The 18,265-nt window shown below is 32.0% G+C and overlaps 1 protein-coding gene across 2 annotated transcripts in view; it reads left to right on the top strand.

Moving 5' to 3' along the window:
- The first annotated feature begins 6,841 nt into the window (after nt 1-6,841).
- The window catches only part of LOC103571372 (uncharacterized), a 56,329-nt gene continuing 44,905 nt past the window's right edge, over nt 6,842-18,265 (top strand). Inside the window, exons 1-2 of one of the 2 annotated variants that reach the window (XM_008549510.3) lie at nt 6,842-7,266; nt 11,077-11,635. In XM_008549510.3, coding sequence (XP_008547732.1) covers nt 11,523-11,635 — 113 coding nt within the window. In that variant the 5' untranslated portion in view covers nt 6,842-7,266; nt 11,077-11,522. Of the gene's footprint in view, nt 7,267-11,076; nt 11,636-18,265 lie in introns of those variants that run through there. The other variant, XM_053740586.1, reaches the window with a different exon arrangement.

Here is an 18,265-nt window from a genome sequence, read left to right as displayed (position 1 = left end):
TCAAAAACACATATATACTAAAAAATATTACCGAGATCGTCAAGCTTGACGAGCGTTTTCGAGCTCGCGAACAGCAGGATGTTTCCGGGCTGGCCTGTAAGGTCTGCTGGTTCTCAGATTTTTTTTTAACCAATATTATTTTTTTCAAAAATAATTGAGTAGTTCTCACGAATTCGCGAAAATCGTGTCTATATTCAGTTTTGTATATTATTAACGTTGTATTGTAAACTTTGTATTTTTTCACGGAAACTATACTACTGAAGCTGCTTGTGCTATACTTTACTTAGGTGTTTTTATTTCACAATAACAAATGGCAGGTAACTGAATACTTCAAATATCATTCCTTCATCGTGTCCCAAACTCAATATTTAAATAATATTATATCATTAATTTATTGTGCTCTCTAAATTTGACTAGTTTTGGTAATTACTTATATTAAATAGTGCATTTAACAGTACATACACTTTTCATTAGGTACCGAGTAAGAAATGATTGGAAAATTTAATTTTTATCTGGGTCCCAAAAAAAAAAAATCATTCCCTCACTTCTTACTAAAACCTGGATTGTACTTTTCAATCAGATCATAGGTTGCCGCGGTTATAAATTGTTTGCTGTGAGCAGAATTGTCAATGATGCCATACTATCATTGTTGCAAGATCCGAAGAGATGCGTTGTTGTTAACTAGTTTTTTATTAATTATTTAAATGTTGCATTTTTATATTTCATTACCTCACACCATCTGAATATAAGGTAATTATTTCATTTGTAATAATCATTATGCCGTTTCACATGTTTTGAGGGGTAGAAATCTTGCCTCGAATTGTCATTCGATTTGAGGTTAATATTTGACTAGTTTTTGTAGGCAATGCTTGATTTTATCATTCCCCCACTTCATTCTATTAATGAATCACCCCTTTATTTTCATTTAAACGAAAAAGGTGGGGACCATATAATCAGCTGAGGTAAGTTACTTGTATACTATATATTGAATGTATAAAATTGACATTTATTACAAATTATATTCTTATTATTATCCAAAATCATTTTTCGAAAACTCGTGAGAACTACTCAATTATTGTCTGTAAATTTTTCCTCAGGTTGTTATTAAAAAAAAAAAAACTTATGTGGGATTCGAACCCACGCTTGCTACACGGAAAGAATTTTCGTATGAATATTGCCATGTTATTTATTCTAAAAATTACTCTAAATCGAGTAATCTTCAGCTATTACGGACTTTTTACTTCTGAGTGACGAAATTTTACTCTTTCAATGAGTAAAAATCAATCAGATTAATGTTTACTCATACTTACGAGTAAAAATTACACCTAGCGGCTGTGTAAATAAATTCTCTCTAGTTTAATTTTTACTCGACAGTTACAATAAAAAGTTGATGATTCAATTTATAAAATTTATATTGAATTATAATAAAAATTACAATGAATAGGCTGAAATTTCTATAATAAATTTAAAAACCATCTAATTGCCTTAGAATATGAATTAATAAAATTTTGAAAAAGAATAAAAAGAAAAAACTACTCGTATTGTGTTGAAAAATAAAAGATACAATTTTTTTTTTAATTTTAAAATAAATATTAAGTTATAGAGAGATACAGAGATCGTCTTTTTTCCAAGCCTACGTTTGTGTGCGTAACATGTCAGTTGTCGCGAGCAAAATAAAAGACATTTAATCGAAGCCGATATTAACCGAAGATTAACGGAGACTACTGAAATATTACTCTGCAGTTTAGAGTAAAAATTACTTCCATAGATTAGAAAATTTATTCGAGTTAGAAGCTGTTTTTCATCAAAAAATTAATGGGTTTAAAAGAATAGTATGTTGTGGAGTAAAGATTAATCGCATGGAGTAAAAATTAATAGATTAAGATGAGATATTCACAATAATCGAATAAATATAAGACTTTTAAAAAATTACTCAATAATAGAGTAAAACACAGTCTAACAATGTTAATATTTAAACCAAAAATTTAAATTTACCACAAAAAATACCAATTTTTTGCAACGGCCCAGGATTACTCGAAAATGCAGAGTAATTTTTATCAAAAAATTCCTTCCGTGTAGATATCAACATGATTATTATTACTATTTTTGGCCTGGTTCCATCGTAAATCAGTGAAAAAGCGACAAAACTCTAGTAGTTACGATGAAATCAAGCATCGAATAGAAACTGGATAAAAATTTGACAATCCAAAAATTTGACGGCCCAATCTTCCGTGGTAGAAAACCGCAGGAAATGAACAGCAATGGCGTGACGACACTCACAAATTTTATCGGCGCAATTAAAATTTAACTTTAACTTTACAAAATGACCGCGTGTAGAAATTTGACTAGAAATGTGGTCAATTAAAACGTTCTTTAAATAAATAATTCATAAATTAATTAATGCGGCTATTAATATCGAACGAACAAACTCAAAGATATAAAATAAATTAAATTAAATTGAACACTGAACTCAATGACTAGATACGACTAGACTTATCGTTAGGTCAGCTCAAGTAGATTATAATGAGCTCTGGTTGTAGAGTAGGAACCTCGCTAGGCGTCATCAGTCCACTACCCTACTGGTCCACTCTGGGTGGTAGCCAGGGCCTAAGTCTTCGAGCAATTGTTTGCTAGCCTTTTTAAAGGAAAATTCTGAGGGTGGGAAACTACTCTACTATTATCTCAACAGAATGCGATCTAGGGGGCCTCTGACATAGCCTCGGGTGACTGATGAGTGTAAATTAAAGTATAACTATCACAATAGATGGCCGTAGGTCTACTAGACTTTGGCGCTCGATTTTCAAGTTTAAACGCACTGTTACAAGTTATACAGGAAGAATAAGTTTTATAAATATTATAATTTCATCTTGTAAGAAATTATGCGATTGAAATTTTCAATCTAATATATTTTTAGAGCAAAAATTCGGTGACTTTATTTAAAATTATTTTCTTAATCGAAAAAACCTGAGTTCAGCTCCAGATATGCTAACCTTTTTTTTTTTTTTGGAATACTTCAAATTTCTCCAACTTAAATATGTAATTAATAACATAATAATTTTTATTGATTTACTATTTAATAAAATATTGTTTTTGCAACAGTTAATTCTTCATTTGGTGTGAATAATTTACGCATCTAAGAATTTATTACTACACAGAAAAAAAGGATTTCTTGGCGCAAAAAATTTTTGTTTTAAGAAAATTTTTACTTGACCCGAGAAATTTTTTGTAATAAAAAGTGAAAATACAAATTTTCTTGGTGTGAGAAAAATTCTTAAACCAAGAAAAAATTTTGTCTCTAATTTATAATACAAAATATTTCTTGCGCCAAGAAATTCTTTTTTTCTGTGTAATAGCAATGTTTATTTGAAAATAAGAAATATTAATATCAGCTTAGTAAAAATTATTTATTGTCCATGCATATTAAAACACAAAAAATATGTAATCGAATCAGCTTTTTTTTTCTTAGTATAGGGCAGAAATTATATTAGTCAATTAATATTAATGATATTGAAAGTAATTGGATTAGTGAGTAAGTTGGACGATCATAAAGCTTCGAGAAATAATTACTGTTCTTACATTTCAACTGTAAAGAGTACGCTAAGTATCTACATATGGTCTGCATACACGGAAAATCGATGTTATAGAAACTTCCCAGATGCCACTCTCACATATGTATCCTAATTTGTTGTTACCGCAACTTCTGGCGCTAGAAAACTTTCAAAAAATTGCGGTTGGATCAAATGTCGACAAAAAAAAAATAATAAATTATAAGTTATATACCTTAATAACAATCGAGAGCAAGAAACGATGATGGCTAAGAAGTCGGCGGAATGCCAGACATTTCAATTTCATTGTTGATTTTTTTTATATTTTTGGCCTCGCCATATTAGCTCGTATGCGTATTTCCTTTCATTCAACATGTTAGCGTGCAGATAATGATCGATATCATGAATAAGTTGTGACGATTGACCTAATTTCTTTTTTTTTAATTTTCCAATAAACTTAGCAACGAAAACAACTTCACATATTTTACATTTTTTACACACAGAAAAACAGAATTTCTTGACATAATAAATTTTTACTCGCCCCAAGAAAATTTTACTTATCCCTAAGAAATTTTTTCTGGTCCTAAAAAAATTTGTTTCCACTTTATAATGCAACATTTTTCTTGCACCAAAAAATCCTTTTTTTTTTTTTTTTGTAAATTCTTACATATAGTAACTTTCCATTAACGATAGTAATTTTGGGTATGGATTGTAAATTTCTCTTCGGAAAGTAATTTTTATTTGACGACTGTAAATATTTACTGATTTTGAGCAACGCTTTTTTCCGTGTTGAAAGCATTCAAGAAAATAAAGTACTTTTGAATCATTCTAAATTGTTCCACGAACGGACATTTCACATATATTTTGTCACTAAAAGTTATTCGAAAGTATTTACAAACTTTAATGATTTCAAATTGTTTAAAATTTTGCTATGAAATGAGATCCAGTTGTTACTTAGTGAAAAGTATTTTGAAGAAATAAAAAAATGGAGTATTTTTGAATTTCTTTAAATCTCTCCATGAATCGAAATTTCAGAATTATTCAGCTACTAAAAAAAAAATTTTAAGTATTTGTTAAAAATTGTAATATTTCGGAATTCGTCTGAATCTCCGTATAAAATGGAATTCAATTATTATTAAGTGGTTGAAAAGTATTTAATAACGGGTTTCAGATAATTTTGTCCCAGCTTTTCTCTGAGATAAAAGCTCTAAACGCAAAATAAAGACACAGACCCGATGCTTTACTCTACGAACTAGCGGAGTGCACTTGAATTTTTTGATAACTTCCATTTGTTTACGAGAAAAGCTTGGACAAAGTTCCTATTTAATGTAGAAGTGTAACAGAGATAGTACCGTTTATCCAGTTGAGTGCGAATAGAGGAACAAATGAAAACGCGTCTTAAGAGAATTTAAAAAAATGATATATTTTCGAATCGTTCCAAATCTTTCAATGATTAGAAAATTCGACTATTATTTATAGTGATTAAATATTACCGTGAAGTATTTAGGAAGTTGAATAACATGAAATCTCCCCAAATTATTAAATAGCGGATTATTTGGAACTCTGTCGAAAGGATTTACTATATTTAATCTAAAGTAGAATAATTTTACTTTTTTTTTAAAAACTATTTACGCATGAATACGTACTTATGTTGGAAATATATCAATTTTTTGACTAAGTAGCCGATAGAGGGGGCCTGGTCGATAGAGGGATCACTTACCTTACTACACAAAAAAAAATAATATCTTAGCGCAAGAAATTTTTTCTTGCTGCAAGAATATTTGTTGCAATTTTGAATGAAAACGAAAAATTTTTTAGTTCAAGAACAAAATTTTCTTAAATTTAGTCATAAGGGCATAAGATTTTTTTTTTTCAGCCAATATAATGTATGTCTCGTGAATTAAGAAATATTTGTTTGTAGTGAGAAAAATAAATATTTTGGCCCGAAATATTGTGCATTGTTCGAAAAGTAAAATATTCTTTCTTTAAAAATAATTAATTTTGAATCGAGATGATCTGCGATTTTAGTCAAGAATTAATAGTACTCAACTCAATGGTAAGAAATATCTCGGTTAAGTATTTTATTGTGTTGCGGCAAGTGAAAGTAGACGTTTGAACCAACAGCAACTGCGCTCACGGCTCAACGCAAAAATTCTCTTGGGGAAACTAACTGTACTATACTAAAGTGGCGGTAGTGTAGACTCTACATTGTATAGTGTGCTCAATAGATAGAGGTAAAGTAAACGAACGCTCGAGAAGGACCAGATAGCATAACTGGTAAAGCTCTCAAGTGATGCTGAATCTGCCTGGGTTCGATTCCTACCATGAGCAAACCATTTATTTTTCTCAATTTGTTCATTAACAATTAATTGAGGAAGTTTATTCCTCATCCCTTCTACTACCGTATTATGATATTCTGAATATACGCATACACTTTCCTGCTTCACAACATTTAATATTTATACTAGGTTAAATGCACTCAAAAATATAAGTCGATGTATATTTTTAAGTAGTGATTTATTTTCTTGAGTCGAGATTAAGTTTCGTTTCAGTCGAGAAAAAAAAACCATCAATTCAAAATATTATTTCTTTAGAAAGTAATTATATTCTTTTAAGAAGATACTTGTATTAAATATGAGAATTTTATGCACTCAGTTAAGTAAATATTAATATGACTCAAGAAAAGATATTTTATGAAATTAAGAATATAATTTATTTAAATCAAGACTAACATTTTTTTATTCCAATAGACCGTTGTCTTGAGTCGATAATGTAGTTTTCTCATACTGAGAGTAAATATTCTTGAGCCACGCAAAAAAAGTTCTTGGTTTGAGATGTTGGCATATATTGTGACAGTTTATTATACTCACTAACTAAGACAGAAAAATGTTTTGTTTTGATATTTTTTTTCTTGGTTAGAAACAAAATAAGCTTGATTAAAAAAAATATTCTTAAATCAAAATTATTTAATGTGAATTAAATTTTAATTATTCTTGATACAATATTTTCATAAAATTAGAAGAAAGTGTTCTTGAATTAAGAAAACGCGATTACTCGGCCCAAGAATAAAGCAATGAAAACAAAAGTTATCTTGGACCAAGTCAACGTTTTTTCTGTGTACTAAAAAAATCAAAATAAAATAACTATTCCACATATTCTACAGCGAACCCTTTATCGGTGCATGCATTGAATGTAAAATATAAAGTTACTTCAACCCGTACAGTTTATAGCTCATATGAGAGGGAGGATAACGGCGCAGTCGTTTCGACTATAGACATCGCGCAGAGCGCACCGTACCGCTCAGTTTGCATCTGACCAGTGTGAGTATCGTATTATATCTTTGTCACCGTAACCTTCATACCGTTTTATGCTTCATTTTTTAATAAGATAATTATAACGTTATTTTATAGTGAAAATAAAATACATGTATACATTAATAAATATAATAATTTAGTGCTATATCAACTGTGTTATATATTAATTCATTTTAATTAGGTTCTGTGATTAAGTTTAAAGCAATAAATTTTTTACCTAAGAAAAAGTGAGGAAAATCCAAAAAAAAAATTATTTCTGGTTACTGGAGAGTGTTTAAGACTAATGAACACAATTAAAATTGGAAAACATCTAGTTGGACCATGAAAACTACAGTACATCTTACGATCGAAGTAACGAGATAGCGCCGTGATTTCGGCGTGTTCAACTCAGCGCTAGGAGCAATAGGGTCAGTGAACGATTGCCGTGTAGATATAAATGCTTATAGCTTGACATGATTACACAGTCAAAGCGATTCCCTTCTTTTAATCAATTTGTTCTTTTTTTTTTCACTTTATCAACTAAGAGTTGTTTTTCACTATTAATTGATAGAATAATAATAATAATAATAATAATAATAATAATAATAATAATAATAATAATAAAGTCATTATAAATAAGTCAAGTCAATTAAGTTGGCCTTGAGGAAAGAAATTTTAATTTTCAATTCATTATTTAGACTAAAACTAAGTGTTGAAACAGTACTTAATGTTACCGCATCGATGCTTCAAAATTTGAAGTCGAAAGATAAAAGAAAGGAAGTAAAGAATAAGGATTAAGCGGTAGGTGATAATGAAATGGTTGTCAAGACTATGTCATCGTGGGGGCACCGTTGAACCGCTTGAAAAACTTAGTTAAAGGCATATGAGTTCATTGACTGCGGCTGCGTGTCCGCAATGGCTGCGTGTTCATCATCTCTCTCCTTATTCTCTTGTTCGTATCAGCGTCGCAAATGCGCGTTTCGTTGCATTGGTGATGGACAGATCCTTTTGAATTTCTTATTGCCATTGCCAATTAATTTTTCACAGACGAAAATAGATTAACATTTTGCTATATTATTTTTTTTTTAAACATTTCAATATGTTGAGGCGTCGCATACATAAGTGTACTAAAAGATAGAAATTTAAATCTGCTAAATAAATTAGCAATATTAATTAAATAAAACACAGTACAGAATTAATTATAACGCCACAAAATATTTTTTTTTTTTAATTAAATGTATAAACGAGAAATTTCACCGACATAAATATATTTTAACGTTTATTTTTTTATGTTAATCAAACAACTTATAAGCGAATCTCAGTTACTATACAATAAAAAAAAATCTGAAAAATGGTCGACCTTGTAGGCCAGCGTTAAAACTTTCCAGTATCTTCAAACTCAATGAAAACATTATTTTATTTATATTACCAAGATAAAATAGGTTTTATAAACAACTAATATTTTCGAAATCTAAAAGTTTCTCCATTACATTGAAATGAGAAACCTATAAAAAATCAGATAACAAATAAGCAATTTATTAACTTCTTCACGGAGAAAAACAATTTGATGATGTTTGTTATTTTTCAAATAAAAACTAATACTTCACCGCAAACTTGAAACGACCAAAAAATACAGAGATTTTTCTTTGAATAACTAAAAATTATAATCGCTCAATCCCATAAACTGCGAAAGCATAAGTAAAATTCCTTCAAGTTATAGAGTACAAAGTAAAAAACACTCAAGAAATTTTAGTATTTGATGTGTAGTAAAAAATCTATTTTCAAATTAAATTTTCACTGAGGCTGCTATTGAATTTTTACTAATCCAGATTGTAAAAATTATTTCCTTATGTGTGTGTAGGTGTGTGTGTGTGCGTGTGTCTGTAGTAAATTATTATTTTCCTTCCAAACCCATATGTATATATATATTAGGGTGAGTCATTTCGAAGCAACATTTTCTTTTTAAAGTGCATGTGGAAAAAATCATAGTTCAATACAAAAATAAAATTTTCGCGCAAGAAAAAAATTCTATGTCTATTACAAACCTAACTTATTGAACAATTCGAGTCCCCATTTAAAAACCCTTTCTTAAAAAAGTATAGTGCATTGATCGATTACGAGAGCTCGACATTGAAATGAAAATAACTAGAAAACAATGCGGAGTTTTAAAAAACTTGACTAGTAATAATTTGTAAAGAATAAAATTGTCAACAAGTAAGGCTCTATATTATTTTGTGATAAGTCTGAGTTTCGCCGGAAAAGTACAAAGATCTCGAACTTTACTTCGAGCTCTCATAACTTTTAAACAGGTGCACGGAAAGAAATGTATGGTGCTTATCGCCAAACTTATTATAGTATTGCAGCAAGTACTATAAGTATGGCGTTATCTACTATACTGTATAATACAAAAATCTTTGCGTAGTTTAGATGTCTGTATAGCGGGATAGACTAGATCAGTATGGGCCTGAGTCCCATACTACATTGAAAAAATGGCAAGGCCACTAGGCTGAGTCACAATAGATCCTTGTGGAATAGTCAATACACTATCGGATTAACATCAATACTGCGTAAATGTAGTTGCTAATTTTTTTGTATAATCTTTATTACTATCAATAATGATGTACGTTAATCAAATTAATAAAGAAATCTTAAATAAACAAATTTGAAAAAGAAATTAATAGTTTATTTGCTTATTTATCAAAAGTAAAATTTAAATAAAAATAGCATGAAATTTAATAAAGAAAAAAAATGTAAAATTCGAATAAGAAATATCATAAAATTTTTGAATATTTTATGACATTGTGTACAAATTTACAAAAAAAAATGAAACTTTATGTAATTTTAGATCATTTTTTTACTGATTACTAAACAGATAATTTAAAACGAATAAAAATTAAAAAAAAAAAAAGAATTAATCTAAGTGGGATTCGTACCCACACTCGCTAGGCACTTTTGAAGATAGTTGTTATTATTATTATTATTTCAGGCCTGGTTTCATCATACTTATTCTTATGTTTTATCTTGCACGGTCAAAACAAGCGTCGTTTTAGGCGGTAAATGAAACATCAAAGTGATTGAAAACTATTACGATTAAATCGGTTCTTGAATTTCGACTCGGGTATTGCTAACGTTACTATTCCCGCTATGGTCGAATCATATATACATACAATTTTACAGCGTATAAAAATCTTCGATACCATATAGTATGGCGTTCACATATGGTTCTATGAACTATGTCTTTTGTCGGATGCGTATCCGATCGTTCCTCAAAATTCACTTTAGTATACTCACTAGTTCTTTTTCGTCCGTTACTGCCGTCATTTACCAACAAGCAGTAAAGCAGCAGAATGATTTTAGATTGTTGATTTTTTATGGTACTTTGAGTTGAATACCAATCATAATTCATTCTCTATTTCGTATAAAATAATATAGTTCGCCGGGAAAACGTCTTAAACACATAGGTCGCATAGCATAATGTTGTGTATACCAGAATATTTTGTATGTCTCCGTACTAAATACTGAACCTTCATAAGGATTAAAAACATTAAATAGTTCCACGGATATGATTCCAGGAACTAGTTCATTTTCGCTCCAGAAACGTTTCAAGTTCAATCCGGAATGTTCCAGGAACCGCCCACCTCTAATATGTATTGATTTATAGATAAAAAGACTTGAGTATTTATATTTAATGAATTCTATATTGTAATTTAAGTAAAGAACTAAATTTATCATTAAGTGCATTATTTACGTAGGATGTATCAATTCGATCATTTGAGTTACGTAATGCCATAGATTATTCTTATTTATACGTGTATAGTAAACTAGAGGAGCAGACGACATTTCCGCGATAACCGTAGTTGAGCAGCATCGGCATGGGACATTAGTTGGATGGACGATTCCTTAATAAAATAGCAATTAACCGATAGATATTCTGTTTTTTTTTTTTTTTTAATTCAAATGTCAATGATATTTGCATTAATAAAGACTATAAATTCCAATTTAATTACTTTATTAATAATTTACAGATATTTTAAATGAGATTTTATGAATGACTATATTTGATGCATGATTATATATCATATGTATATAATCAGATCTGGCCAACTTTTAAATCTGATTATATGTAGAATTATATATAGTTATACACAATTATTTTCTATCGGGTCTTCATATTAGCAAAATAGTGCATAAAAAAAAAAAAACATTTTTTATAGAATAGATTAATTTGTCAATTTCAGGTGGTCAAGTAAGGCTGAAAAGGAAATCTCGACAGAACTCAGTGATTATACATATGCAAATAAATCAACAAGATATGAATTCGAAAATTACTCGTTTGAAAATTCTTCAAGATTTTTGGGCAATTAGAATAATCAAAAAACATATAGTAAAATTAATTTGCAACAAAAAATATTTCTTTGAATATGATTTGAAGTGACAAATGTATAAATTTAGTATACAAATTTTTTTACAATTATATTTTACTCTAATTAAGTTGCTCGTGGTTCCGTATCATTTTTTATATTTTAAACGGTTTATTATAAGAGTCGTCGATTTAAAATCTTTTATGATTTTTTCATATATGGTATGAGGACTAGAGTGATTTCGAAGTAGCAACCGGTATCATTGATATATATACCGGAACAGTGCCGCGAAGTGAGGCGGTGGTGGTAGTTAAGCGGTGGACATGATTATTTCAAAGGATTTGTTCCTTCTTGGCGATCAAGATTATCTTCGCCTGCCGAGCAACGAAAAGCGCCAACAGCGGGCAATGGGACGCCCGATTATTAATCCTACCAGGTGAATATTTAATTTTATTGTCTTTTTTAGTTTTACTTGTTTGAAAAATTGCCCCGATCTAATAATATAGTCTACTCTCTTAAAATGAATGAGTGAAATTTCACTGATTTAACCAGTGAATTAAGGTGATCGCTTGGACCACTGATAGACTCAATGAATTTCACTGGTTAAACACTCCGGTGCAGTATATAAATATAAAGAAAATAGGTTATAAATTATTAGTTTTGATTAATTTTATTTTATTATGAACGTATTTTTAAAAAAAAAAGTGAAAAGTTGGTGTTATTAATTGAATGATTCTTAATAATAATTATATTTAATTTTAAATTATTTAGTAATTATGTAAATTATATTCAATAGGAATGATACAAATTAAAAATTTCTAGAGCTATTTACTTGTTTACATTTTTTTTTATTTACTTGCATTCACTCAGGTTACATACACTTATGTAGAGAATGCTGCTATACCTGTGTTACGTCTTGAAGTCGTGTCGGCTTGTTATCTGCCGGCGCGAATTATTTGAATTGGACGTGACTGTAGATCTTCGGATCCATGGGTACCCTGGCGGTTTAGAATCACGGTAGAAACGCCGTTTCTACCGTGATTCAAATCTGCGAAGGTAGTTCTCAAAAGATTGAAATAATTTTGTCGTTGATAAAAGAATAAATATATTTGATTTATTCATGTAAAATAGAATAGCCAAAGAATTTAGTTGAAATTACGCTTGAGTTTTATAATTACTGTTTGACAAATAACTTCGAGTCAAAAGAATACTATAATTGAATTGAACCGGGAGTTTACATGCGTGTTCAATACCGCACTGTTATTATTTTTGATGATATGAAAGAAGACCCTGTTTAAAAATATTGATTGAAAAGAATGAAAAATGATGAAATTCGAATTCTTTTCAATAATTTCAATTCTTTTGTTTCTATATACAGATACATAATTTACATGAAGTGACCGCTTCTCAATTCTTTTCAATCAGTATTTTTAATCAGGGGATGTAAACGTTAGTGTCACTGTTTGAGTTATTAGGAGTACGAGAGTGATGCATCGCGCTTCAGCTCTTTATATCATTACACTAGCCAACACTCCGGAGAAAAGAGGGATAGGATATTTGGGGCTTATTCCCAAAAGTGGGAGTTGTTATCATCGTTCGACGCTGATGCATCTCTTATTTATTTTTGTTCATCGATATTCTTCGAAAGAAATCGTCGGTGATGAATAAATATTCCAATGCATTAAAAATATCTTATTTATTTGACTATTTTTAGATGTATGCTTATTAATATACGTTTAACGAAAATGTATTATTGAATATGTCAGGTTTCAACTTGTTTGTTTACATTACATGCCATCGTACGAAAAAAATCAATTGTGAGCTCAAAAATATTTTGACACACAGTTACCTTCGAAAATTCACGGACGTTAGATAACTCTGTGCATTTATTTTTGCTTATATTTACTTGTTGTTATTTCTGTCCAAAAAAAAAAAACATCTAGAGTTGATAAAATTATAAAAAAAGTTATCAATTAGCTATTGCCGAAAGTCAGCTGTGATGATAAAAAATGAATTGAAAGAAAAATACAACGTGTATATTTACATTTCTACAGTCAAATAATGCTTAGAACTCTTCGAGTTGCATGGTCGAAAGTAAAAAAAAATATTTGATATTTAGAAAAAAATAAAAAGTCTCGACTTGCATTCCTAAAACAGTATAAATCGTGGTAAAGCTTAGACTGTTCTGAAGTTTTGTGGAATGATGAAAGTACATTTTATTTAATGTCAGATGATGGTGTTAAGTATGTTCAACGTCCTAAAATAAAAAATATGATTCGGAAAAATCAGTTTTAGAGTGGCCAAGCCAAAGTCTAGATTTTAATCCTATAGAAAATCTGTGAGAGAAGTTGGATCGAAGAATAAGAACACGAAATTATTCTTGTAAGGACGATTCATGTGAAGCTTTAAAAAATGTGTAGAAGAAAATTCCGCTGAACCGATTAGAAAAGTTTGTTGACTCGATGCTAGCGCAATGTGAGGCTATCTTAAAGGCTAAGGGATATGCTACTAAATATCGAATTTCTCATGACTCAAAGTGCTAATTCTATGTCAAAAAAAAATTTTTTTTAATGATGTCAAAATACTTATGATACACCATTTTTTTTATTTTAAAAAATTTAAACTTTATTTTGTTGTAAACTAAGGTTATTTCATCAATATTCTGTAAAACGTCAAATATCATTCAATAATATAACTTAAAGATTTTTGTGTTTTTTGTTTACTCTTAATAAATGGAATAAATATCGTTGTCAAAATATTTTTGTGCGTTGACGACACACAACCTACTGGATTTATTCCACACTTGATAATATAACTTGTTTCTTATGCAAGTAGGAAGGTCATCTTACCAAATCATGCCCTACCAAGGTTAATGAAGCTGGTGGAGCCGACGCAAGTAAAGTAGAAGAAACATTAACTAAGTCGAATCTACCAAGTATCGGAAAAACCCACAGCCTTTTTAAACATATTTCAAAGCCTGCGCTAACAAATATCATTCCTGTCTTACCTGCAAAACCTCCTCTCTCAACCTCATCCGTGAAGAACACTGAACCAACCAATACACCCGTGTTTCAAAGAACAACGCCTCTAATTGATGCTCGGACATTCAAAAAATCCAAAAGAAACGATTCAAACTCCACAGTGAAAGAACCCACTCAATTACCAACGATTGAAAAGAAGCTCTTAGTCGACCCAACGGAATACCAGTACAACTACAAACAAATCTGTGAGCTCTTGGAGAAACTGGACCAGAAAGAACGACTCGACCGAGCCGTCAATGAATTGAAATTAGACCCAGTATGTCTCACCGAGATGTTGAGGAAATTATATCCACTACTAGAAGACCGGAACCACAAGAACTCTGACTCTGACTGTAGAATGCAGACTGATTACACCAGAATCAGACTTAATTAATCTCACTAAATCTTTCCCATCAACTTATAAATAATGAACATACTCCAATCTCCAGCGAAATATTAATGGCTTCTTGGCAAAAAAGAAGTATCTGCAAATATTAATCTCTAACTATGCTCTGGACTGTATTTGCATACAAGAAATTAACTTCAAGTCAGATTATTGCTACAATTTAAGCGGATACCAATCAATCTATAAAAACAGATTAAACATTCTTCGTGTTTGTGGCAGCATTGCGATCTGTACCCGCAACAATCTGTGCTCCAAACAAATTTCCCTTCATACCAATCTCGAAGTCGTCGCTGTCTAGATCAACATATCATATAAGCTCACGATATGTAACGTATATCTTCCCAATAGCACAAATATCTGCAGTGCAGACCTTGAGCATTTCTCTGGACAACTCTTCTCCATCCATAATACTGGGAGACTTCAATAGTCATAATATAGTATGGAGATCCAACTATACAGACGTACGTGGTTCAGCAATAGAAAATTTATTCGAGAATCACGAAGACTTAATCCTATTAAACAACGGCTCATACACACATTTCAGTACTAACTCTGGGCAACAGTCTGCCATAGATCTCTCGCTAGCATCAATTTTGATAGCTCCCTACCTTAATTGGGAAGTCATCACTGACTCATGCGACAGTGACCACCACCACTACCCAGTTGTCATGAGTGACACCAAATATATCAATGTCTCCAACCACCAAACCAAATACCCTAAATGACAACTGAACCAAGCCGACTGGATATCTTACAACGAAGAAATTCTCACGAAGATGGACGCCCTTCTATAGCTTGACGGGTCTGTTGAAACACCCATAGATATCATACTTGAACAATTTACAACCATTATTACTGATGCCGTAAAGAAGTCGATTCCCAGAAATTATGGTACAAAACCATTAAAATCAGTACCTTGGTGGAATAACAATTGTAAGACAAGTATCCAAACAGTCAAGAAAGCTTTGCATAAGTACAAAAGACACCAGAATGACGTAAACAAAGTTCTCTACAAACCGAAAAAAATGTAGCAAGAAGAACAATGAAACAAAGTACGGCTGCCCAATTTCAAAACACAGTAACTGACAAATTTTTCAAAATTGATTTTTTGGTATTTTTAGTTCCAATGGAGTATCGTGAGCTTAATTTAATGCATACTGGCACAACTATACTTCATCACTAACTATAAACACCCCACTATCTCAAGTATGGCACAAGATTAGACATGTGAGTGGTGATCGCATACAGCACACAAATCCCCATCTTGTCTGACCAGATGGTAGCACCACCCTCAATACCCGTGAAACAGCCGACATCTTAGCAGACAATTTCGCAATAAACTCTGACGACCCTAACTACTCCGAAAAATTTAGAGAATACCGCGACTCCAACCACCAAAAACCAGTCATTGAAAGTCACCACATTGACCCAATCAACAAACCTTTTACAAGTAATGTACACCGTAACGATCTCGCTAGATGTGGAAACACTAATCCAGGACCTGATGATATCCCAAACGCAATGATCCGTAACCTACCCTATGAGACAGCAGAATACCCGCTAAAGTTATATAACTATATAACGCACAAGCAAATTTTCCTGAATCAGTGGAGCGAAGCAATAGTCTATCCAATACCCAAACCTAATCGAGACCAAACCCAACCCTCGAGTTACAGACCGACTGCACTAACCTGCAACTTGTGGGCGTCGAGAAAGCTTATTCTTGATCGCCATAAACGAAGCTCCATCCATCATCAGAAATCGCTGGTACAAAGGCTTTTTTTGTCGACGACTTAGCATTGGCATGTTTTGCGAAGAACATTGACCTTACCACCGTAAATACTCAGAATACCATTAATAGAATCCAAAATTGAGCAGACAAAACAGGATTTAAATTTTCAACCGACAAAATGGAATTTATCGTTGTCAGTCGCAACCATTCTGTAATTAATAAAAAACAAATTTATATAACGGGACCGTTAGGTCCACCTCCGTTTGACGGGAGGCCGATTCCTCACCCTATTGGGCACACTCGCGCTGCGTAATCGCCTATCCACTACCGTAATATTATAAAAGCGAAATATGAGCATAAGCTCACATCAGCTTACCCATTAGGCATGCAATGCATGTGGGTGCCTCACCAACAGCCACCACGAGACCGTCCTCACTTGGACCCAAACACTCCTCCCATCTCAGGAAATAGAGAGACTTTGGTTGAAGTGGGGCTTGGAATGGGTCCCCCATGGTACCAATTCCATGTATTGGTGGACATGCTGCAGATTAGTGGTGAGTCACAGCCTTCGCTCATTACCCCAAAAAGGGTTTCTTCCACATTATACTCACTCGGATTTAAGACAGCAGTTAAATAAACTTGCCCTCAATTATTATTACCGAGTGATTATCACTATATGCTAGTGATAGTATTGTGTACAAGCTATTACCCTTAGAATTTTAAGACGTTCAAAAGGGGAAGGCTTCGCCCACGCAGTGGTACCTATTGGCTTCCTGCAACCACGGAGTTGCCGCATGTTACAAGGTGCAAGACATGCGGGCACCGCTAACGGTTGGAGTACTGGTCCCAGAACCCGCGGGAGGGTGGTACTTGCTAGTTTTGACGTCCCCTAGAGGAAGCCAAAACCACTTCTGGGATCTGTAATTAATAAAAATATCAAACTCACGCTCAACAAGAAATATACGAATCGGCTAGTCTATTAAAACATAATTCCGTCTTCACATGTGAAGCTTTCGCCATCTTAAAGCTCTCCAACTTATCAACAAGAAAAAGTGCACTAAAGGTGTCATATACAGTGACTCTCTTCCCTGCCTACGATTGATCGGAAATAAATCCAATAACAATCCGTTAATCCATAGTATCCAGGAAGCAGCCCACAAGTTACAATCCCAGAATTGCGAAGTGATCCTTGTTTGGGTACCAAGCCACCAGGGCACAAAAGGAAACGAGAATGCAGACGCAGAAGCGTGGTTAGCTGCCACAAAACCTCTACATCCTGAAGCTAGATTAGCTCCTACCGAAGTCATGTATTTTATTCACCACAAAATAACTGAACACTGGAACAACATGTGGAACGTTCCGGTAACAAAACTTCACCTAGTACGCGACAACATTAAGGATAGGTCCTACAATAGGTTGGATAGAAGTGATCAATGTGTAATTAATAGCCTTCGCTTTCACCACACGAATCTCACTAATATTCATGTCATCATCAAGACCAATCCTACCAAGTGCCCCCGCTGCGACGTAGTGTAGTGGTAAAGTGTCCGTCTCTCGTGTGTAGCGTGTTAGGCATGCTGGGTTCGAATACTCTGTCGGACACTTGCGATCATTCGAATTTTAACTAAAAACTGAGCACGTTAGGATTATTTATGAAAGTTTAATAAATTTAACATAGTTATCCCAATACTTAATACAAAAAAAAAATAAAATCAAAAAATAAATATAAAGTTTTTTGAATTAATTATTAATAAAATAATTAAATGCACTATTCACTTGATACAGACTACTGTTTCTTTCGGATCGAGTTCATTAGTGACACTACTGTACTGCTAACGAGCTATTTTTTAAAGTGTTCATTTCAGTGTCTAATTTTTGACATCTGAAGTATTAATAATATTGTATTAC

This window comes from Microplitis demolitor, chromosome 7 (genome assembly GCF_026212275.2).
Source record: "Microplitis demolitor isolate Queensland-Clemson2020A chromosome 7, iyMicDemo2.1a, whole genome shotgun sequence".
NCBI lineage: Eukaryota > Metazoa > Arthropoda > Insecta > Hymenoptera > Braconidae > Microplitis > Microplitis demolitor.
Note: the sequence above shows the minus strand (reverse complement) of the source record. Positions and strands in the feature narration are given on the sequence as shown.